Below are 23,577 nucleotides of genomic sequence, written 5' to 3'. Positions count from 1 at the left end.
ACAGCAACTGTAGAAATCAAACTACAGATTTTTTTTTTTTTTTAAAGGACAGACTTTAACACTTGGCATATGCACAATTGCTTCCTACCATTTTTCTAATCATCATAGTTGGAAATGCCAAAACAATACAAATGAACCAGGAAAGTCATTGTAAATACTGTTGAAAAGGACTCTTTTTCCTGTAATCAGAAACAAACTAGACCAAAAAATATAGTTCAAGTGACTCTCTGCTGTTTTAAAAACATAAAATTCCAGAAGCAGTTTTGCAATATCAGTAACCTTTCACTGTCTTTAATTTCTGGAGCAAAGCAGTCGATTGCTCCAGGACTAGGTTTTCAAACTGCATAGCTGAAAATTATTTGTGAAATCATAAAAATTGAGAATTTCTTAATACAGTCTCTTTTGTTGAAGATGAATTTTTGAATTGGTTTCTTTTGAGGAAAATTATAATTTAAAAGTCCTGAAAAACTGCTGTTGGACTGAGAATCAGTGATGTGGGAGAGAAAGTGCATACCCAGCTATAAACATGGCTGTTTTTCTGAATATTCATGTCATGCTGAAAATTGATTATTCTAAATAGCAGAAATTTTTGCAGTCTGGACAGATTTTCTGCTTTAAAACCTTTGAGCTTTTAGATCACATCTTAATTTATAGCTGATGGCAGGTACAAGGTTGGGGTTTTTTTAAACTTTCCACCACAGGAAGAAAACTAGACTCTATGACTTAGAGGATCTGTTAGGTTGTGGGGAGTTTTCTTACTTGGGTCATTTAGAGTTCAGAAAACTACAACGAAAATCATAACAAATGTGTGACTGTTGTCATTTCTATCCAGTCACCATGAAATTGTGAAATTTGAGCAATATGGAAACTCAGTAACTGAGAATCAGATATTATCTGCAGCAAACAACAGGTCTGCTTCGGTGCAGCCACGTCCTAAAACCAGTTGTTGATAGACATATTTTAAAAGATTATTGTATTAAAAGAAAGGAGGAATGACACTTGTCCTTTGTACAGAGGTACCACTGAAAGACTGCCAAAGCTGGTCTAAGGCAAGCAAGAAGCATTTGGAAGAATGCTGGGGAGCAGTCACTTTCTCTGTACTAGTTTCTCTTTTCTCGCTGATTCCCAGGGCGGATTCTAATACTCTGCTGGAAGCTATCTCAGGTGACTGAGTTTGTTTGGAAAGAGTGGCAAAATAGCTTCATCACAGAGTAGCATAATGATGTTTTCACATTTCCATCCTTGATGGGAGCGTTTGTGTACAAGCTGCACTTCTGAGGGAGTTGGGGAGTGGAGGGTGGGGAACACAGTTAATTCCTATGCTTCTTTCTGCTCTTGGAAATACACAAATGCTTGTATGCACATGTAAGCACAAGTGCAGATAAGTAAGCTGCAGTCAACTGTCAGCATTTCTATTCTTCTTTCTAGAGCTGTGTATTTTTTTCTTAATACTTCATTTATTAATTTTTGGATTCAATAAAATGGATTCACAGAAATACTCTAATTATAATAAACAGGAATGTATTAATAGTTTTACTTAATTGTAAGGATAGGCATAGGTATTCCCTAAAAACAAGTCTATACTAAATCCATACGATAATGAACAAAAAAGACATAATTATGAATTTCTGTTTTATGCTGTTTCTTTGCCAGGGGTCATTCGGCATGTTGGAGATGCCCTGAAAGATCATGCCTCAAAATCTCGAGGGAAGATCTGCACCATCGGTATAGCTCCCTGGGGCATTGTGGAAAATCAGGAGGATCTGATTGGCAAAGATGTAAGACCGATATAAATATAGATGACCTTCAGTATCTATAAGTCTTCCAGCTATTTATCCTGTCCTCTCCATCCCTCACTTAGCAATTCCTCTTAGAATTATTGTCTGCAGCAAAAAATCAATATATACACAGGTCTTCCATTAGGGTTGATGGCAGGTTTTGACATGGCAACAATAAAAATTCCTGCACTCTATGTTCTTTAAAAAAATATTATGAGGAAAATTCATTAAAAGCTATTCTTATATTGAAAATATATCAAAGATTCATCCTTAGAACTCTATGAACACAGAAGAGTGCTTAAGAAAACACTGATTGCAAAACTTGAAGTCTGATTTATTTTCAAACAACAACTTCAGTGTGATGCATTGGTTAAATTCAAAATTGTAGACCATCCTCCTTAGAATATATCTGCTCCCATACATTTTTTATTGATGCAGTTTTGAAATGTCTTATTGGGTATTGTAGGTAAGAGCAGACTTCAAATAATTCACCTCCTGAAGAATGGGGCTGGTGTTTCTCCTATTCTTTCACACCTTTCTTCTCTTTTAAAACTATACTGTAAAACAGAATGATTAACCCCCTGATTTTAAATACATTAATAGTTTGCCTATTCTGGTTATTTATTACCTGAAGCTTTTCTGAACCCATTTTTTTTCCTCACATCTGGTTCATTCCTAAGAAATCTGTCTGAGAACCAGTGGCTGACTATGAGTGGAAGAGATACAGTTTTCAATCTACAAAAGAACTTTTTTCTTGTCTTCATTAGTCTAACCCATTCTTCTCTGCATGTTCTGTATCCATGAGCAAGTTGGGAAGGGGAAGAAGATTCAAGTATCTGTTAGGTCAGAGGAGCTACAGTGATTATGAAGAAAATTATCCAACTGCAGTTCACTGCAATTCACTGTGAAAGTACAAGCTGTTAGGGGGAACTGTATTAGCGTGGAGTTTCGGACTCTAATATGCACAAACAAGCAGGATGGGACTTTGCCACAGTAATTCTGAGCCGCTAATGAGCTGTGAGGTGCAGAGCAGAAAGTGATTAGCAGAAACAGCTAAGCACAAGGATAAGTTGTATCTTCTTAAAGAAGTGTAATGTACACATCATTTTAAAATAAACAGTCTTTAGTGATTAGTGATTAGGCACAGGGTTCTGGAAATGTTGCAGGAACAAAGAAGTCAAGAAAAACTATAAAATTAGCCATAAATTTTGGAACATTTCTATTCCTTTATTACTTTTTTCCATCTGTTGGAAAGCTATCTACCTCTGTTTTCAGGCAGTCACCACCTGTTAAAGGGGATCTGGAGCCTTCTTTGGCAGAAAGAGCTAAAAAAAGAAGTTGATTTCCCAGGTGTTCCAGCCAAGTGGAACGGCTCCCCCAATTTCTGATTACTTTAATTAATGCTTTCCTCTAAATATCTTCCAATTTAACAGGAAACCAAGAAGTTGTATGGTAATTTTATTATAAATAAAAGCAACCTTTAAAAAAATGAACTTTCTGATGAAATCAAAAAAAAATTAATACTTACTCTGATCTTCAGATAGAAAGTGAAACAAGTTTAATATGAATTTACAACAAATTTGGATAAGGTCTTCTATTAATGCAGACACAATTTTATCAGGGTTACAATTACAGGGTCATCACTAAGACAAAAATATTTTCAATTATACCTTTGATAGACAAAAAAAACTTTTCCTCTCAACCTCCTTCCCCCTAATAGTTTTATAAAATTATTGATCAGTGGCATGATGTAATGCTGAAGCACTTCTGCTTTTATCCATCTCTGATGCTCATGTAATGATACTGCTTTATGCTTACTGATAGCGAATTTCGTCTTCCACTTTATTGCATCATCAGGCTGCTTTATGAAGACTTTAGTCCACTGAAATATTTGTAAGTTTTTCACCCTCTAATTAATCACAAAGCCCTTACAACTATGTTGAACAGAATATAATACAGCTTGAGGTAGGCCATTTATGTCACTAAATCTTCTTAGTAAGAGTCTTCACAAAAATTAACTTTTCCTTCTCACGGTTTTCCCGCCCTCCCCCCCGGCTTTCCTTAGTTACTTATGCCTCAAAGGGCTTTCTCTCTTATTCAATGCATGCAGTTTCTTTAGAAGCATTTGGTGAGGAAGCTGTTTTGGAAGCTTTTTAAAAATCAAAGTGTGCTGTATTGACTGGCTCATTAGAGGTGAATGCTGTGAAATGAACCGAGAAGGGGAAATGTAAATAGCACCATAAGCATGTAAAATGAATCATCATTAAGCAAGAAGCAAAGGCCACAAAGGATTATACAAGGGGGGAAAAAAGGCAACCAGTAGTAAAAGACTTGCTGAACTCCAGCATCAATGTGGATTTATGCCTATATGCACTATGTCTAGTTAAATTATGATCAGAACTGAAAAGTTATCAAAACCCTTCCAGCATCAGATAGACACAGAAGACTGTCATAGTCATGGGGTTTGGAGGGACAGGGCGTGCACAGGGGGAGCTGTGGCCATTGCACATGCCCCAGTGCATGTGGCCTCCCTGTGCCTCGTGGCAAGTGAAGCATGCTCAGCAGAGGTGCTCCTCTGCTAATGCCTCAGCCCGTGCCTGGCCTGTATGGATCCAGCAGTCCTGGCTGAGCGGTTTAATTATATTTACCAGCCCTTCCAAATGAGTCAGCCTTGGGCAATCCCAGGGGCTTTCTGCAGAGCCATAAAGAAAACTGACCAAGTTAAAGGAAATATTATTGCTGTTTGCTCTTTGTTATATTGTGATGATTAAAGATCCCTGAAGAGACATGTCTTACTCCAGTACTATAAAAGCAATATAGCAGAAAACAGTGCAACTCTTAACACTCTCAGATTCTAATTTAAAAACAGAGGACACAAGGGAGTTAGTTGCCTTATTTCCCCGTATTTTCTGATAAAACTGAGGAAGTGGCTTGCACAGTCTAGTAGAAAACTGTGATTATAAACAAGTTTCTTCCTACCTACAGAACCATTCTCCCTTCTAAAGGAGTACACTTTGTAAGTCGTTGTACCATGCATGTCTGTACTTTCAGGGTCTGTTCAGTCCTCATTTGAATTTAATTCCAAGTCACCTCAGTAGGAGACCAGGGGCAAAGAGGAGGACTGGCATATTTGTAGCATATATGGAGAATTTGGACGGTGATACTTCCAGGACCCTCTGAGTTAAGTCAGGAATTATTCTGTTCCCTGGTATGCTCCAGAGCAGCGAGGCTGCAAAGATGGCTTGATTTGAACAACTGCTCAAAGAGTAGCTGCTACTCTTTGAGAAGCAAAGCATGCATCTCTTTCTTTTTCCATCACTACTTTGAGCACACAGTTTGTCTCAAATTCTTTGCCTTCACATAGACTGCTCAGATTCATGCACTGGTTCACATGGCACTTGCCTGCTCGTTGTCATGGTGAGTTACCCTGAGAGATTTTTCGAGTGCTGTCCCTGTGTTGAGTGTCATGTGCCCACAGGGAATCTAAGCAGAACAATGCTTCTCATTCAAGCTTGCTGCCACCTCAGGGTGCAAAGGCAAGGACTGGGGTCAGCCCAGCCCTTCACCTACTGGCAGAATGCCCTCAACCCATACAGCAGGAGTACTGGTTCACAGCACGGCTGCTATTGCATTCATTAAACTGTATTTGGAGGGACTGTCTTGAGCATAAACTGTTGCTTTCAGCTCTGCAGAAGAAGATGTCAAGGGGCATTATTCCCTATTCTCTCTATTCTCAATGCAAGGTTGCATGGGACTTTGAGAAATCTGGTCTAGTGGAAGGTGTCCCTGCCCATGGCAGGGGGATTGGAACTGGATGGTCTCTAAGGTCACTTCCAGCCCAAACCATCATATGATTCTATGGCTGTAAAAAGAGGAGGGGAAGACAGCTTAAAGTCAAAGTTTTTTTCCAGCTATTTAAGTTGCCTGTAAAGTGCAAGGTGTTGAAAAGAACAAAGGAGAAGAAACTACAAGAGTCAGAAATCAAAGATTTGCTGACTGTTGTGGAAGTGCAAGTAACCTCAAGGAAGTAGCCTCAAAGCCTAGGATGTTCTTGCCTTCTTGAAGATTTTGCTTATCCTATTCTCAGGAAGAGTCTGACAGTGTGGTTTGAGAAATTTTATTGTTAAAAAAAAAATTCAGACGTTGAATTGTGCATGCTTTGAACAGTTCAATTGAAAATAATTGTAGTCTCATTTTCACATCCATAAAATTTATTAATAATGTGATTCCCCTTGTAGGTAAACACAGAACAAAAGCCTTCTAATAGGCTAGCATTCTAATCTGTCCTGCAGCAGCATTACTGAGTCAATATATGAAGGCTTTGGGACTGCAGCTCATTAGAACTGCAGATCAAGCTGTCACAGAGAGTTTTGAGCTGTGGCTCTGAGGAACAAACCACAACCTGTCAGTGGAATTGCCTGCACAGTGGCCTGTAATCATACAATGAACGGGCAACTCAAGGGATTCCTCTGCTGTCAGACCTTGCTGGTGTCCATTTATTGAGAGACAGGGTGGTTATCAGTTTAAAAGATCTGCACAGTTTTAGTTTGATTTTATTTGTTTCTTAGGGATGTGAGAAAGAATCTTCCTTTTCTTTCTGACAGAGGCATGGGGTACATGGTTTCTGTGTCTGTAGAAGATAGCTATTAAACATGTTCCAGCAGTGTACTGATATTTGTTGTCAAACTCACATGTAGAGTAAATTGTTATGAATGAGGCACCAAAAGAAATCTGAGCCAGAGCTGTTCTCACATAGTGCACTGCCTTGCTGTTGGCCAGCTGCCCTCTAGGTCTTCTCAGACTACTCCCTCCCTTTTGCAGGATGAACAGCTTACAGAGTACCCTTTGCATGACAGTTTATAATGGCAGAAGAAGTTTGTGGATTTTTTTCTTGCCAGCTAAAAGTTGATCAAAGTTAGGCAGGCCTTCACAAGTGAAAATTATGTATAAAGGGAAATCTCTGGCTAAAGAATTGCTAGCTAACATGTATTATTTTTAAAGAATTATGTCTCAGTTAGAGATCTCTTTAGAATTACAGAGGGAGAAAAGCTTAGGAATAAATCAATAAATTATTATATTTCTGTCTGGAAGCATTTATGTCAAATTTTGAGTGCATGCATTTGTGCATTAAAAGCACAAGACCTTAAAAATGAACAATGTCAGAACTCTGAAGAAAATTCCTTGCAGATAAAGGATAGCCCAGCTGAGTTTTCTAACAAGGCATTACATAATTTCTTCATCTAGGACTTCATTTTTCAGATTTTCAGTTACATCTCTCCAAAAAGACAAGACATAACAGCAGAAAGGCAGGGAATAGTATTGCTAGAAAACCTTTGAAGTATCAGCCTTGACACAACACCATTTCTTCTGCCATGTTAGCACAGTCTTACTCATGTCAACAGACACCCACCAAAGCACCTGACAGCCTGATGCAGCCCAGTGCAACTATTTGGTCTGTCTGGTGGATATGAGTGGGGTAACTCTGTGGCAGTTTACTCAGTCTGCTGCACGGTTTCTCCTGATGAAATCAAATAAAAGGAAGTGAAGCAAACTCCCCATTGAACAGAAACTTTCTAAAGCTGTTGTGAACACAAATGACTGCCTTTTTTACTAATGTGTGGAGTGGGCCAATACTTTTTTAAAAGAAAATTGAAAATGTGGTGTAATATCATGTGTACACCTCTGCAAGAGTGGAACTCACCTGTATTTGTGTGTCTGTACAGTATCTCCAGTGCTGGTGGCTCTGGAAGAGCCGACACTGGAGGCATGAGGCTGGGTGGGGGTCTGTGAAGGGAGAATCAAAGATTTTGATCAGAGCAAGGTGAGACTTTACAGAAATGCTCTTGCTCTGTCAGCACTGGGCAGAATATACAGTGTGTGTGTGTGTGTGTGTGTGTAGTCACCCAGACCTTTGGACCGCTGACCATTAGCTGGATTTTAAAAGGAAACAGTGAACACTGATGCTACTGAAACATTACCGTGGAAAATCCTTTAAGCCATGTCTGCATCTGAGAGAGCAATGTTAAGGTCATTTTCTACTGTACACATAAATGACAGTAATGCTCAAGTGCAGTACTGTAATTTTGATTTTTTCTTTAGTTTCATCTTGTCAGCTCGTATCTTGAATTAATTTAGTTCAGAGGTTCTTTTCTGTTTAGTATACCGTCTTTTTCCTCTGTCTCAAATGCAGGTGGTCCGACCATACCAGACAATGTCTAATCCCATGAGCAAGTTGACAGTGCTCAACAGCATGCATTCTCATTTCATTTTGGCTGACAATGGTACTACTGGTAAATATGGAGCAGAGGTGAAGCTTCGTAGACACCTGGAAAAGCACATTTCACTTCAGAAGATAAATACGAGTGAGTAACATGTTGCTTGTATTTCTTGCTTAAAATTGCAATTATATAAAAACAACTCAGTATAAAGAAGCAATAATTCTGCATATTTGGGGGGTAGCTCTACTGTCTATGGTGAGCATGAGCTAAGAAAAGCAAATAATGATGAACAATGTTAATAAAATTTTATTTTAGAGTGCAGTGGGTAGAGGCACAGCACAAATAACTGGATTTGTTTCTGCTAAGTTTCAAGTAGTATAAGGTTCTGATTCCGCTTAGGTCTTTGGTAGCCTCTCTTCCATATAACTGTGTACAGTTAGGTTGTCCTTCATTCACTAAAGAATAAGGTGAAACTAGTACAGTTAAAGAAAAGGGTGACAAAAAGTAAGGGAGAGTTTTTTTATTATAAATGTTTTGTAGGTTGAAGAGCCGCTGTTATTTATTGGCTGTGGGAGTGTTCCACAGAAGTGCTATTATACCTTTGCACTTTGCTTATTAGCTTCTCCTAGGCAGCTGTCATTAGCCAAAGCCAGAACCAGTATGAGGTTAGGTGGTCCTTTCACTTCACCTTTTGCAATCCTGATGATATCACATCATAATCGGATGGAAGCCTCAGTTTTTCTCTCAAAGTATTTTCTTTTCATGTATCACTTTCCTGCCTAAAATAAGGAATAGTCACCTGAGTAAGAATTTCTGCTTGGATAAAATAAAATATGATATCTCAATGTTAGTATGATTATCTCTGTAGTGTACACGTGCTTGATGTAGTGTACACATGCTTTGAGATGGGGACTTAATTTCAATTCTGTTTTTGGTCTCACAAACATCAGGGTTGTACCTCCATAAGATTTCTTTAAGAATGAAAACAGATAGAGTTTTTCAAAAGTGATCATATTCACAGCCTTTCTGCTGTGCAACAACTCTCTTTAAACATGCAGTTTTGAGGAATGGTGAAACTTTTTGTGACGTAGGCATGTGAAACTGGAATGAGACTAGGAAAAGCATTTAGCTCTCAGACATCAGATGACAAGGAGTTACAGGCAGAACCAATGGGGTGAATATAAATTAGTATGTTCTTCATGCTTGATAAAGTTTTCTGCATGATTAGTATAATCTTTGTTTAAATTGAAATGACGTGCCATTTACAGCCTTCAACACCACTGCATGAACTACACGCACTACAGGCTTATTGTTTTTAGGATGTCAGAGTTACATTGCTTGTTCTCAGAGAGCACTATGTAGATATGCACAAAATGTCTGCATCATAAGCAGTGGGTGCATGCCTAGGAGCCTCCTTAGCAGATGAAGATAGTATAATCTAATCCTAACTCAACCAGCAACAAAAATGCACATTTGAAAATGGCGTCATGAAACTACATAAAGTTGTGGCATAAATAGCAATTCTTTTGAAGGCTTTTATAAGAAAAATGTGAGCTTTTACAGTTTACAGCACAACGTTTTGATGGCAAAATCTTATCTTAAAAAATAAATCTCTTTAGAAAGACTTAATTCAGATTTGGTCAAGAGGCTTATCTTTTGAAAAGTGACGGATGGAACTCCAGATTTGGTGGTTCAAGTCAAGTGCTTGCCTGACTTCTTCAATCACAAAAAATGAAGGATTTCTCTTTCCTGGTTTCTTTCTGCAGTACCCCGCACACAGACAAGAGTAAGCATTCTCCTTTTCACTTTCCTCTGTGACAGAAACTCTCTACCATTTAACGACTCACTCCCTCTCTGTCTTATAAACACAAAGATACTTGGATCTCACAACACTTCCTCAAAATAGAAATGTGAAAAAATTGTTCAAAAAGAAGACTGCCGATAAGATTTGTACATCTTGTTTCAGTGACATCCAGAATGTTTCTGCCATGTTTTGTTTTTCTTTGCTTTAAAAGAGGGTGATTGAGTCCTGCCCACCCTCTAGTTAATAGGAAGCTAGCCATATGGGTGAGAAATACCACCTGCCTTGCTGGGTCAGCTAAACAGATGGCCACTTTCCGATGCTTTCCTTTACCCTTATTTATAACAGAGCAATGTAGATCCTCCATCCTGTGCATGACAGGGCATTGCTGCCAAGGGATTTTTATCCAAACGGGAGTCTGTGCAGCCATGCATGTATGTCATTACTTACTATATTCCAGTTGTAAGCATGTGGAATGAGGGAAAACACTGACAGAGTCTCAATTTTCTTTGCTGAAGAGTCAGGAGAGGGTGCAATTTTTAGTTAATCACTAAAAAAAGGTCTGCTCTAGCAAACAGAACAGATTTAGGAGCTAGTAAACAACTGGTAACTTTCTGTTTCACAGCATGTCCCTGGCCAATAGTGCTGAAAGTAGATTTTATTCTTATTGTTAAGCCTGCCTGAGTTTTACATGCTAGGCTTGTCATTTCTTCTTACTTATTTTCCTTTGCTTTAACTATGTCTTTCTCCAGTGCAGTGATAGCTCTCCTGGATATTTGGGGTCACATGCTGTTCACAAAGGGAAGCTTTAAACTTGTTCTCACATATTGAAGACACAGAAAATAACTTTCCCTTCAAATAGACTAGGACAGTGACAGTCACTTTTATAAAATTTAAGACTAAATTGGGGCATTAAATATGTCAGATAATTCTGAAAGTCTCAGCTGGTTTTGTTCCTAATATGGGATCATTATCAGTCATTCAGCAGTATCTAATTTCCTGAATAAGTGTACTATTAAATAAGAATAAGAACAGGAATAATAATAATAAGAATTATAAGAATAAGAATAATCTCCAATTATGTGCCTTATGAACACTAGGGAGAAGATTTTATTGAGTATTCAGTTTTCCACTACCTTTTCAGGTTTTACCACTTTCATTGCTCTTATTTTGTCCTCAGCAAATACTCAGGAATTAAAAAATGCTTTTCAGATGAGCAGAGGGTGTCGTCTGTGGCCCTGAGCCTGCGGGTTCAGCATGGAGTCACTCAGTTTTGCAATTACCTAGAGGTCAGTTTGATGCTTTAATGCTCAGCACAGGTTTTTCTTACTTTCACAAAGACTATTTTAACACAGCCCAGCAACCATCTCTTGAAGTGAGCCGCAAGTTGTCTCAAAGACCTGGAGTTTCAAAGTCCATCATTTTGTAGTGTGAAATTCTGAAAGTAAGAAGAACTCTTCTGAAAGTGTTTCAAGATCAAAAGGAAATAGTCAAAGTAATCTGATCAGAAATGTTTCTGCTTTCCAATCCACACAAACATTTGGGTCCTGGACTTCTTGCAGAATTTTCAGGGCACAGAGATCACTTGAAGATATACACTGGAAGGAAGGAAAGATCTCTTAGTAACTATTCCTGCCATATAGTTTATTTGTATAGCATTACACAGTTAATTCAATAGTTCGTGTGAAAGTTTTTACATTGAAATATGGAGTCCATCCTATTCCAGAAATACTGCATTAATGAGCAGAAGATTCTCAGGACAAGGATATAGAGACTTTTAACATAATAAAATTTCCCAGCTCAAGTGGGGTGATTTTTTAGAGATGCAGTAAGTGGAGGGCAGTTGTCTTTCCATCTCTGATGCTCTGCTTACACCGTTTTGTGGCAGGAGGGGCTCTACAGTTTGTGAGGCTGATGTAATCCACCGCAGCCAGTTTACTGATTTCTGATTCACTACTTCTGGAAGTGTTCAAAAGACTAAACTCTGTCTCATTGCCTTGAACACAAGACAATTCACAGCTGTTTGTAGAATGACAGGTTACATATAGACTGATCTCTGAGGGTCCCAAATCTGAGTCTCTTCTCAAAGAGGAGTATTTTCAGTGCTGAGTTTGTCTGTAGCTTCATTTAGCCAAACAGATGATGTAATCTATAAACAGAGAAAGCATATAAATGAAGCATCTAGTTACTAGAGATGACCTATTGCAAATTCTCCAATTGTAACATTCCTAAGCACTAACAAACTTTTTTTCCAAGGTGTTGTAGAATGGCCTGGTCGTTTGCTAAGATGTACATCGTTACCATTTCTGAAGAATATTGCTGAGTCATGCAGTAGGCATATCAGTCATGCCTTGAACCAGAAATATAAAAGAAATCTGTCTACAAAATGTGCGTTGGAAGTTACAAGACATAAAATATTCATTCCTACTATTCCACAGATGGTTAGATTAGAGTAATTGCCAGTGTAGCAATTCAGCTAATACATTTGATCTGAGGACTGTTAATCATTTTCAGACAAAGTCACTCCAATAGGTTGACATGCTGTGGGTTTCACTCATTTTGTGATTAGATGGAACAATGCTTTCTCATTAACAAGTGTGGTCTAGAATTACTTCATATTACATAAAAAGGGCCTTTACCAGGACTTGCATAATCTTCAAAAATCCTTCCTAAATCTTCTCCCTTTTAGCTCTGCACTCACATTTGCATTTTTATTATATGGAGTTCATTCCTTCTGTTTGCACTAAGGCCTTCCTTTCCTTCTGTTTGCACTAAGGCCTTCCTTTCACGTGATATAGTTGTTGCTATTAACTGAATTGTTACTGCTGACTGAAATATTCTCATGTCCTTAAAGAGCTTACAGAGTGGGTGCCAAGCACTTCCATCACAGATGCTTACATTCCTTCATATGAATACTCTTACTGGAGCAGAGGCGCAAGACAAGGACACAAATTATTTATGTATATCATGATCATTGCACATAGCCTATGTGAAAGTTTTTAATTTGAATGAAAGGTGTTGTAAATTAATTAGAATATTGTCAGTTTTTCTTTAAAAGAACGTGTATAGTTTTTTCAGCAATATCAGAATCTGGGCATGACACATAGCATAGCACAGCATGCACTCACAGCATGTTCTTGTGTATGCATAACCATTTGGGGAAACATACAGTCATTTTCTGTCTTTCATGTACATTTCATGACTTACTCCACATATGTGTCAGTAATTAAATTTGTGTTCAGCATGTGTTAGGAAGGAATCTGTCAGGAAACAATAATGTTGTGGTTTGAAGAACAGAATAAATAAGCTTTGTGTGATATTTGCATACCTGACAAGTGGCCTTGGAAACATACTGACCACATGCTAATGACATTTTATTTTTAAATCCAAGTATTTTACTTATATTGAAGGCTTCATCCATCAAAGTATTAAAATCTTGGTCAGAATACCGCCAGACTTTTCTGTTCTCTGTAACTATCTGACAGACATTTTGCGTTCTTGAAATTTGCTTTGGAAATAGATGGAGTCCAGTCAGTGAGGCAGTGATGTTCAAATTGGAGTTAACAGCTCCCATCATAGATTAAAATGTAAAAAGATCTAATATTTCCTCTAATGATGTAAAGGATTCTCCCTTACTTGTTAGATTTCTGACATTTTATAGTATGAGACATAACCTCAGAGAAGGAAAGAGGCAGGTGAAAAGAATGAAATGAGGCAAAAGGACTACACTAGCATGAGGAATGACGATAACAAGCATATATAATGTCACCTAGCCTGCAGGAGTCCAGCCTGTGCTGATGAGGAAGGAAGACTTTTTTCTTCTATTGAAAACTCTTTTCTTTTCATAAAATTAGCTACCACCTTCTTCTTCAGAAACAGTTATGTGGGAAAAGAAAAAAAAGCAAAGAAAAAAGAAAGCCCTTTTTCTATATTTTTAACAATTCCATTTCTAGGAGAGCCAGAAATAATGTAAAAATGTGGATATGTAACTGAAAACATATTTGAAACCAGAATGTTGAGCCAGAGGATGTAAAGGCAGTGTATGTGTAATTGGAAATAAACCCCTTCAGAAAGGTCAGAAAGTTTGAAGTAGGTTGCTTTATTTTAGATTTTTTTTAAACTTTTTAACATTTTATAAGTCTTTTAACCAATACATTCTTTCACCTTTTTGAAGCTTACAAGAACCACTTTACACTGCTAGGTCAGTTCCTACACACTGAAGCATATTGGTATTTGTTAGAAAGATGACCCCACCACGTCCTTAGGTTATGTAGATCCAGACCACATAGCACTTAAGGAGGAATTTTACTCCGTTCATTGTCATGCTGCAATTATTCTAATTTTAAACATGCCATTTGGTGCTGAAGGTTTGCTCTACCTCCACTACGTGCTGTTTGAAAAACAGACAGACCCTAGGCATTGGGACCTGTGTCCTTGTATTTATTAGTCTTTCTTCTTCATGGAGCTGGTTAATGTAGCTGAGTTTTAGTAGGCCCGTGAGAAAAAGTTGCCTCTGAGTAAGGAATTGATGGATAAAATTGGGTGATTTGATTAGATAAAGAAGGCAGTTTAGACAGGATAATATGTCAACAATACCTGTTCATGTGACCCGTGGACTTCCCTTTGTCATCCTATGCCTGAGAATATATGAAGGGGGCTGGGAAGGCAAAGGGACGTTCAACTGTCATCACTGGCATCTTCTCTGACCATTACATCATCATCAAATGCATTGGAATTCTCATTTGATTCAGATTTTTTCTTCATGTTCTGTGCAGTCCTAGATGCATTTTCATAACTACATAGCTGGGAAGATCTAGGTACAGTCTACTTTCTAGGGGTGGAAGTCTGCTGCAAGACTGAAAATTTGACTCCTGCGAAATTTCAGTAAAACCTAGAACTCTTTGAAGTTTGACTCATTTCAGATTTTGCTAGAGATTGGAAACTTGGGGTTATTTCATCAAAAGCATCATGATGTTTGTTGATCAGGCATTGGAGACAAACATATCTCATAAAGGGCTGGGAAAACACAAGGTTAAATACCATTCTTGAAGCACACAATAGACCCATGCAAGTGGATCTATAAATTCTGTTCACGGACTTGACTTAAAACAGATGATTTTTTTTCAAACATATGTGTTTTCACAAATAGTATATGATTTATACAGAAGAGAAAGAGTACAGCTCATTTCAGCTCCCTAATTTTTGGACATTTTAGATTTATTGAATTTTTAAAGCTGCAAAACTTAGAAACATTATTTTAGGATGAATCCATTTTAGCCAAATTTTTGCTGTTCTGTGTCTCACTTGCTGTAGTTTTCTAAAACAGGTGAGAATAAGGGATAATTTTCTGAGATTATATAGTGTCAAATATGTTGAAAAATAAGCAAAATACAACAAGGTAAAACACTTCAATATGTAATATGAGGTAGTATAGAATTTGATCATGTTACAATGTGGTAACTTTCTAAAGTGCCGTGTACAATATGTGGCAGTGCTCACATTCAAAGGGAGCCAGAGAAAGCTCCAGGGAAGATCAGACAGAATGTGAGAATTTCTGAAGCTGTAGTTGCTCCTCCATGTCTTAGGCCGTGTCCTGTGGGTGATAAGCTCCAAGAAGGGTGAAACCAGTTAGGTCCTCTGGTACTGCCCTAGTAAGCAGTTGACTGCAAGGACAGATATGGCAGGTTTTGACTGAAATATACAAAGGTTCTCTGTGTGTGTGTCTTTGAACTTGAAGTGCCAGCTTTGAACTGTGTGTTGCCATTATATAGAAAGTAACCAAGTGGGTGGTTACTTGGATGCTTGTGAGGCTCACAAATCCCAGAGCTCAGTTTTACATAGACTGCTCCCATGTCATGTTTCTTCTGAGAACTTACTGAACTTTGCCCTTTGGAAAGACAAGTACGAAAATCAAAAGAAGGTACCACAAATATTTTCTTGTTATCATCCTTGATTTCCCTTTGAGATATTTTTTGGATCAGTCCAGTATTAAATGAAGATATGGTTTCAGGTGTCAGGTACACAAATTTTTCTGTCAATGACAGGTCTGGTACAATGGCAGATTCATCAACAGGTGGATTTAGAGAGGTGAGGAAGGAGCACTGAACAAATGAAAATGAGAGTGAAAGTAGTAAGGTAGGGCAGAAGAGAGAGGAGAACAGACTGGGACAAATGTAATACGATCATACTCTTAGCAAAGAGGAAAACTAAAAATAGAGGAGATAAAAGAAGATTATGGATTAAAGAGAAGGAGACAGAGAGGAAGTGAAAATGTGATTGAACTACCAAAGGGAAATGATAAGAATGCAGAATGGAAGTGAGACTAACAAAGGGAACAAGGAGAATGAATGCAAACTACAGAGGAAAAAAAATCAAAGATGAACAAAATAAAATTCATACTACTGATTTTAAATTTGGGAAGCAGGAAAATAAAAAGGAAATTATGGCAAATGATATTCAACAACCCTGTAGTAGAAAAGTCAAAAAATAAATTGAAAGGAAAAAATAAGTCAAATTGTTGCGCACTTTCCTTTATTAAGAATTATTTCTAATAAAGAATTAAAATAAAAAGCTATTCCTTTATTATTTTAAATAGATTTCCACATTTATTAGTAGTGGTTGTGTGTCATTCCACCACACGTAATCCAATAGTTCTGTGAATTTCAGAAACACAGCAAACATTCTTAGACTTTTTTGTATTGGTTTATCAGATCAGTTTGATTTCTCTAGACACAGGGCATGCAACAATTCACCAAACAAATGAAAGCTCCCCTTAATTTCTGGATATAAAAAACTATTAAAGGTATTCAGAAAAGAGTAGAATGCGTTTGACTTTTTTTTTCTAGTTTTGTTTTGTTTTGTTTTGTTTTTTAATCAGTAAGTTTCTCTGCTTTTGTTACTGAACAGTTTTTGAAGGATTAAAAGAAATACCCATCTTATCTTTGCCATGTCTGGAATAAGAGGTTCTGCTCTAGCAAAGATGCTGGAGACAGCGGGCGAGGAAAAGGGAGAGCTGACTGTAAAAAGTGCAGCTATGTGAAATTAAGCTTGAACTAGTTGTGACATCTGGGAGATGTTCCTGTACTTCTGGGTAATAAGACTCAGCATTCTTTACCGTCATCCTGTGAAGGCAAGACACATTTCCATTTTTCCAGTTATTTTCACTTTATAGTTAATAATGTAATTGCTCTAGTGGTAAATATATTGCCAGTGTGATTTGCAGAGCTGGAGCATGCAGATATATTGTACATGCAGGTGATCTTACCTCTTTGCTATTTGCTATTGATATTTTAGCCAAAAAGGTTTCATACACATCAGGAGGTGTTTCCAAAAAGGGCTGGAAGGCTGAAAACAACTGCCTAGAAAAAACCCAAGTTGTAATGTTATTTCACTGTAACCTAGTAGGAAGGATCTGAATTATTTTAGGATGTTCTCTGTTATCACTTAGCCTTTCTGAGCCAGTTGGGACCATATGGAATACCGCATAGATATCCAGAGGTGAAGCAGACATATTTGTGCGGTCAGACCTTTTAACGACTGTTGTAAATCCAATACCATTTTAAATCTCTTTAAACATCACTTACCATGTGGTTAGACATGCTGTATTAACAACCAAAGAGCAGTATTTGTTGACTCTGTATTACTGTAAGGCAAATATTATTTGAGAAATTAAAAATTTCTCAATCTTTTAGGTTTACACTAGGACTTCTGCGTATTAAAATTCCAGGTCATGTTTAATTGTTTATCCATTCTGTGTAGGTAGCTTGCAGTAGGATATCCAAGCACTGTGCAAACACTTGGACTGAAATGTTTCTGAAAGCCACAGATTTTGTGTGGTGTGTTTCTTTCAGCCATTGTTAATACATCACACTGCTGCGTACTCTGCTTGTCCCATGAAGCACAGCAATAGCCTAGAAACTGGACTTCTAAAACGACTTCTTGGGCTAAGGACTTCATTTTTCATTAACTTACCAGAACCCCCAAATTATTATTGGAGTTTCAAGATGCCTTAAGCCTCTCAAAAAAATCGTAAGGAAATGGTATTTTGCCATGTTTCAAATACGAATGAGTAAGGCTTATTAGTCAATATCCCCTCAAAAACCATAGTTCATCATATGTATTTAGGTTAAAATTAAGATCCTATTTGATCAAATTGTAGTTTAAAGCTGTCAAAGTTCTTGTAACTGCATCAGTATTTTTATTGAACTTCACAACACTTTTATCTATCATCCACTGACAATTAAATGAGATTTTCTACTAAATACCTCAGATAAACAATCCTTGCATTAAAAATTCCTGAAGTATAACCTCATCTGTTGAATTAATAGCCTATATCTGGGAACATGTCATCTGTTTGATGCAATTAAGGGGTTTTTACACTATGGAGCATTTGTGCAAAAGTACACCTGCTTTCCTGAAGACCTGATGAGCCCTTCCAGCTCAGTGATGCCTCTTACATCCCTGCACATGCCTAGGGTAGGCTCAGGTTTTCTAGGAAGGCTGAGAATCCTGTTTCTACATTGCACAGGTGATCAGTGTGTGCCTTGTTAGGAAAAGACATTGAGCTGTCAGGTTGTCTGCATGTGCATCCTGTGAAGGTTTGTGCAGGCTTATTCTGCCCCTTCTCTGGGACAGTTTGGGCTCTCTCAGTATGTACACAGTGATTCTGTCTTATGTGTACCTTAAGCCCAGCGTTCCTCCATTGCCTCCAGCCTCTGGAGATCTTGCTGTACAGCTGCACATTGTGCATGAGGTGTGACACAGGCTCCCAGCTGTACGCCACTCCTGTGCTAGCTCTGTGCAGCAACTCCTCCAGCAGGACAGACAGAGGCCCCAGCATCCCAAACAAATCTGAATAATTATGAAACTCTCCAGTCAAAATTTCCAGGTAGAAAAAGGAAATTAATATAAGGCAACTCACACCAACATATCTGACCCAATGAAGGAGCAAAGGTGGCCTGCAGGAAATCAGCTCAGATGTGCCTACCACCACCCAGTGTTAAAATACTGAAATTAGAGACATTTCTGTCAGAGGTAGTCAACTAGAGCCTCTGTTTTATTTGACTGAACTGAGGGCTGAACTTACACATAGTATACAACATAGTGGTATGTCCCAGTTACTCTTATAAGCATGCTTAAAAACATGAGTAGTAAATGCTTTTTGTAGTAAATGAGGTATTTTATTCACTTGTTGGTCTATAAGAACGTGGGTAACTCATACTTAGCTCTTCACTAAAAGAATTAGTAATAATTTATAAGGCAGTTCTATATTATTTATAAATATACTCACAGTATAAAATATTCATGTTTTTCCAAGAACAGGGAAAACTAAGTAGGGCTTCTGCAAAGCATGGTAGATATTTTTTAGTGCCTTTTCACACAACACAGACATTATGCAGCTTTCCTTCCTTCCATTTCTAAATTTACTCATTTCTTCTACTTTATTATTTTAATTCACGTATTTATGCATTACAGCTATGTCAAGGGGAAAATTATGTTATTTTTTTGTATAACAACATGAAGGCCTACAAGTGCTATTTGCTGCACATTGAGAAAAATGTTCTGATGTGTACATACCTTCCTGGAACCAGAATTGTTGGAAAGTCTCACAGGCTCGGCTGCTGACCACAAAGGCATAACACAGTAATGAAGCTTTAAGTTGACCACATAAATCTTTTAGACAATATTGCTGTCTAATTTCACCAGCAGTATCCACAATACTTGACACTGTGAAACACTAAGCAGTCTAATCTACCCTGCAAAAATCCATACTTACTGAAATACTCAAAATACAAGTTATTGTTTTAGAAATTAGGAATACTGATGAGCCTCAGGTCTTTGGTACTCCTTTTTTTTTTGCATGAATCATTATATTGAGTGAAAATAATAACTTTTTTTCTGTATTCTATTAATGAAGTCATGAGAGGCTACCTGTAGTTTTGAATATTGAGAATTCAGTATGTGAATTGAAGAGCTTATTAAATAGTAATATGCCAGTTAGTATGAGATGTTTCAGACATACCTGCTATTAAATACAAACCAAATATTTCTTTTGAAAATCTGAGGGAAAAAACATCCCCTCTCTACTTAACAAACTATTTTTAATAGCACAGAATAAAAATGAAGAGACCACTCTTAAGTTGGAAGACCCTTGATTTTGCAATCAGATATTTATCATCTTGAAATATAAGTACAGTTAGCTAAATATCACAATTATAACACAATAGTCATTCACAGCCATTTTCAAGTCCACAGATATACTGCTAACAAGACTTTTCTCCATCTTCCAAAAGGAAAAGGAGAAAAGATTTTTTGAAACCAAAGCTCATCTAGAAATGCTGAGAAAACAGTGAATTAAATAAATTTAAAAATAAGTCCTCATGTAACTCTCAGATGTCCATAATTTTTCAGATATTTAAAAATAATTGACCTGAACTTAAAAGGTTTCCCTACAAAGGTTATTAAAAAAAAAAAGCAGAGTAACATGTCATTTAATGTCTTCTAGGAAACAGAAAAATATACCCATATATGCGAAAATAAATTGTACTTTCTTCTATGTTTGGGAGACATCACCAGGTGACAGAGAGTCTTTCCTGATAACAGTGCATTGCCCTGTACCAAAAAAGGTTCCCTGCAGTCTTATATTGGGCAGTATTTCAGTGGAGTGCATTAATGCTACTTTTTCCAGTTAATAAAATGTGAAACACACAATTTTTGAGGTTGCATACTTTTACAGTACTTACTTAGTGAAAACAACTGTGTTGTTGAAGATAGCCGAAAAAGATGAGTCCTATCCTTAGTTTTGCCCAGATTAGGGCAATTTTGTGGTAAATTCCACAAAAACACATGAAGGGAAAACTTTTTCCTTGTTGATTTATCGGAGTGTCCATTTTAGTGCTTGGCATAAAGTCCCCACCTTCCAGATGTGTGCTAGGAGACAGCAGGTCTGGTACTGTAGGTCCAGTTTTATATCAGCAAGGTTTTGTATTGGTGCTGCCTCCTTTCTGACAATCTCAACTCGAGCAAGAAGCTCTTTTTGTGATGATGTCCTTGACATTGTAAGGAATGTATTACCTTCACATTTAGGACCTCACCTCACAGCCTGACATTATCTTTCCAAGTGAAGTGTCTGAAACCAAGGCTCCCTGTGGATCTATCAGGCACTGCCAGCCCCTTCTTTGCAGACTGTCATCTACTGTGCATGCACAAGCTGAAATAGAAGTCTTACAGATCATTTTGATTATTTTATTTCTGAGATTTAGTAGGAAACACATTTGATTAGCAGTTAAAGAGAGGTCCATCAGCTTTTTTTCAAAGTCAGAGGTTCTGTCTTGCTGGCATCATATCCCAGCATTCTCCAAATTGTCCCAGTGTTACATTAAGGCAAAGCATAGTCAGTTCTCAATTTCTTATATTCAACATAGTTGTAAATGCAGTGTTCGTATAGTCAGTCAATGTTTTCAGATGCACTGAAATTTTCCTGCAGACCCTCTACATTCATTTCTAAGTTCCTAATATGTAGCAGCAGGGAAGCATCCAGAAATTTTTAGTATCAAGACATATAAAAGTTTAATTCAGATCTACTTTGCATTTTGGCTGAGAGTTATTGAGCTGCAGACATTCTTGGTATAAGTAGCTAAGTTTTTATTCCAAAATGAATATAATGTCATAACTAATTTAAATATGATTGGGAACATCACAGAAAGCTGAGGATGTGGTAATTCCCATTAACCCGTATTTTGAAATTCTGAGGTACTCAAGCAGGCATAATTTTTTGTTTTTTCACTGGGTCTATTGACTTTCTTTCGTGCTGTGGATAACATCACTGCTCAGAAATTAATTATCATAAATCTGTGGAAGTTCATAACATTAGGATTCAGACAGCTGTAGTCTGGAGAACTTTCCTGAAAGACAGAAATGGTTATACTTTGAAGAAATATCAGCAAAGTATTATTAACTGATTTTAAATATTATTACTAATTTCAGAAATTAACTGGAATAATTTGCCCTCCAAACTAAAGAAATAATAGTTTTTTTGAAACCAAAATTATTTACAGTGAACAATGAAGATTAAAATAAAAAATCATCTATTTGCTGAAACTCAGAGAGAATTTCCCAAAGGAAAATGAGATACAGATATCGAGTTTGTTTTTAAACCTTTTCTATTTCACAGAGAAATGTACAAGAATGATAAAAGATTTGAAATTCAGTCGGGAACTTAATGTGTATGATAAACCAAGGTTAACATGAGTTTTGAGGTTTTTTTAACTTAAAGCTACAAAGTTTCATTGAAGTCTGAATTGGAGAAAAGTCCTTTTATTTTACTAGCCTTGAATTAAAGGATTGTTTTCATGCTGAATATGTTTCTAAAGAACAGAAAAACTGCCACCTTATCAACCACAGTGAAACACAACTGGAACACTTGCAGAGAACTTTTATATTCCAGGCGACTTTTGTGACTGTAACAGCTTAAATTTTAAAAAAATAAAATAAAAAGTTTAAAAAAATTTTGAAAGGAAAATCAAAGGTTGCAAGAGGAATTGTAGATATGTTTTCACATGGCCCAAAAAGGCAAAAATAGTTCATCTGCTTAGACTAACCATAATCACGTATATTATTAGAATTATTTAGCTGATCAATATCAAGTAGAATACACAGGAAATTAACAGACTTCCAACAGGACAGAACCTGCTTCAGGAACACTTCAAGATACATAAGGCAACTGCAGCTGTTATGATTAGTGAGCATCAGAGCATCATTTCAATACAAAAAGCTTTCCCTTTTAGTCTTACAAGAAGGCTGTAAAGACTTCACTCCTCTGATAACCAGGAGTATTCTGAGCTCCATCTAAAACTGTTAACTTCTACTGGCTGTATGTCATGGGGGTATTCAGTCATGGTGTCTTTGCCCCTCTAATTTTCTAAGGAAGATGACCCAAACTCACTGAATCTTGTCTCATAAGGTGAAGAATTGATTCCTCATACACTCCTTTTGGCTTTTTCCTCCGTTCATTCCAGTTTGTTCTTTCTGAACAAGGTTGAGCATAGGTACAGATAGCATTTTGTATGGAATTTCCTGAGTGGCTTGCATAATGGCACTGAATTGCCCCTGTTTCCTAATGAAAATATTTTGCTGTGTGTATTCCAGGATCGTAACTTTTCCTAGTGGTCTTGCTATACCAAAGACAGTTCTCTTGTCATCAGCTTTTCTAGTATTTCCTCCTAATGAGTTCCGAGTTTACAGAAGGATTTATTAAACACCAAGTAAATGACTTTCCATCTCAGATTGTGAACTTCCTCACTATTAATCCTCAGTGTCATCCATACCCCATCCAGACATGACTAAGAGTACTTCTTAATATTATTTTATTAGCAGGTGTCTAGATTGAGTAGAGCAGCAATTCAGGGAAGTCCTTAATATTATTAGAAAAAAAATAACCCTTGAGCTCTGTGCAAATCGTTCTGTTGATCACCTTCTTATATTCCACCCTCCTTATGCTCTTTCACTAGCCTACATCTTATAATTCTGCCTGTAGTTTTCTTAACATAAATAAACACCACACATTTTACTTAAGGTATATGACAGAAAAGCCAAAAACTAACAGTAGATAGAGGCATAAAAAGGCATGCTGAGAATTACTTCAGGAAACATGATGGTTGCTTGCAAAATGGTTCAGGAAGTGTTTAGAGTATTTTCCTGTTGCATATATGAACTAGGTTTCTTTCTTTCTTTCTTTCTTAAAGAAAAGTTCGTCTCATTTTTGGCAGTAATTCAAGTCCTT

The 23,577-nt window shown here is 37.2% G+C and overlaps 1 protein-coding gene across 1 annotated transcript in view; it reads left to right on the top strand.

Annotated features, from left to right (window-relative positions):
• Positions 1 to 23,577, top strand: part of TRPM3 (transient receptor potential cation channel subfamily M member 3) — a 390,076-nt gene that overhangs the window by 261,858 nt on the left and 104,641 nt on the right. The window contains exons 5-6 of the mRNA XM_069001527.1: positions 1,654 to 1,778; positions 7,969 to 8,140. Coding sequence (XP_068857628.1) covers positions 1,654 to 1,778; positions 7,969 to 8,140 — 297 coding nt within the window. The remainder of the gene's footprint in view (positions 1 to 1,653; positions 1,779 to 7,968; positions 8,141 to 23,577) is intronic.

Source organism: Aphelocoma coerulescens, assembly GCF_041296385.1.
Source record: "Aphelocoma coerulescens isolate FSJ_1873_10779 chromosome Z unlocalized genomic scaffold, UR_Acoe_1.0 ChrZ, whole genome shotgun sequence".
Taxonomy (NCBI): Eukaryota; Metazoa; Chordata; class Aves; order Passeriformes; family Corvidae; genus Aphelocoma; species Aphelocoma coerulescens.
Note: the sequence above shows the minus strand (reverse complement) of the source record. Positions and strands in the feature narration are given on the sequence as shown.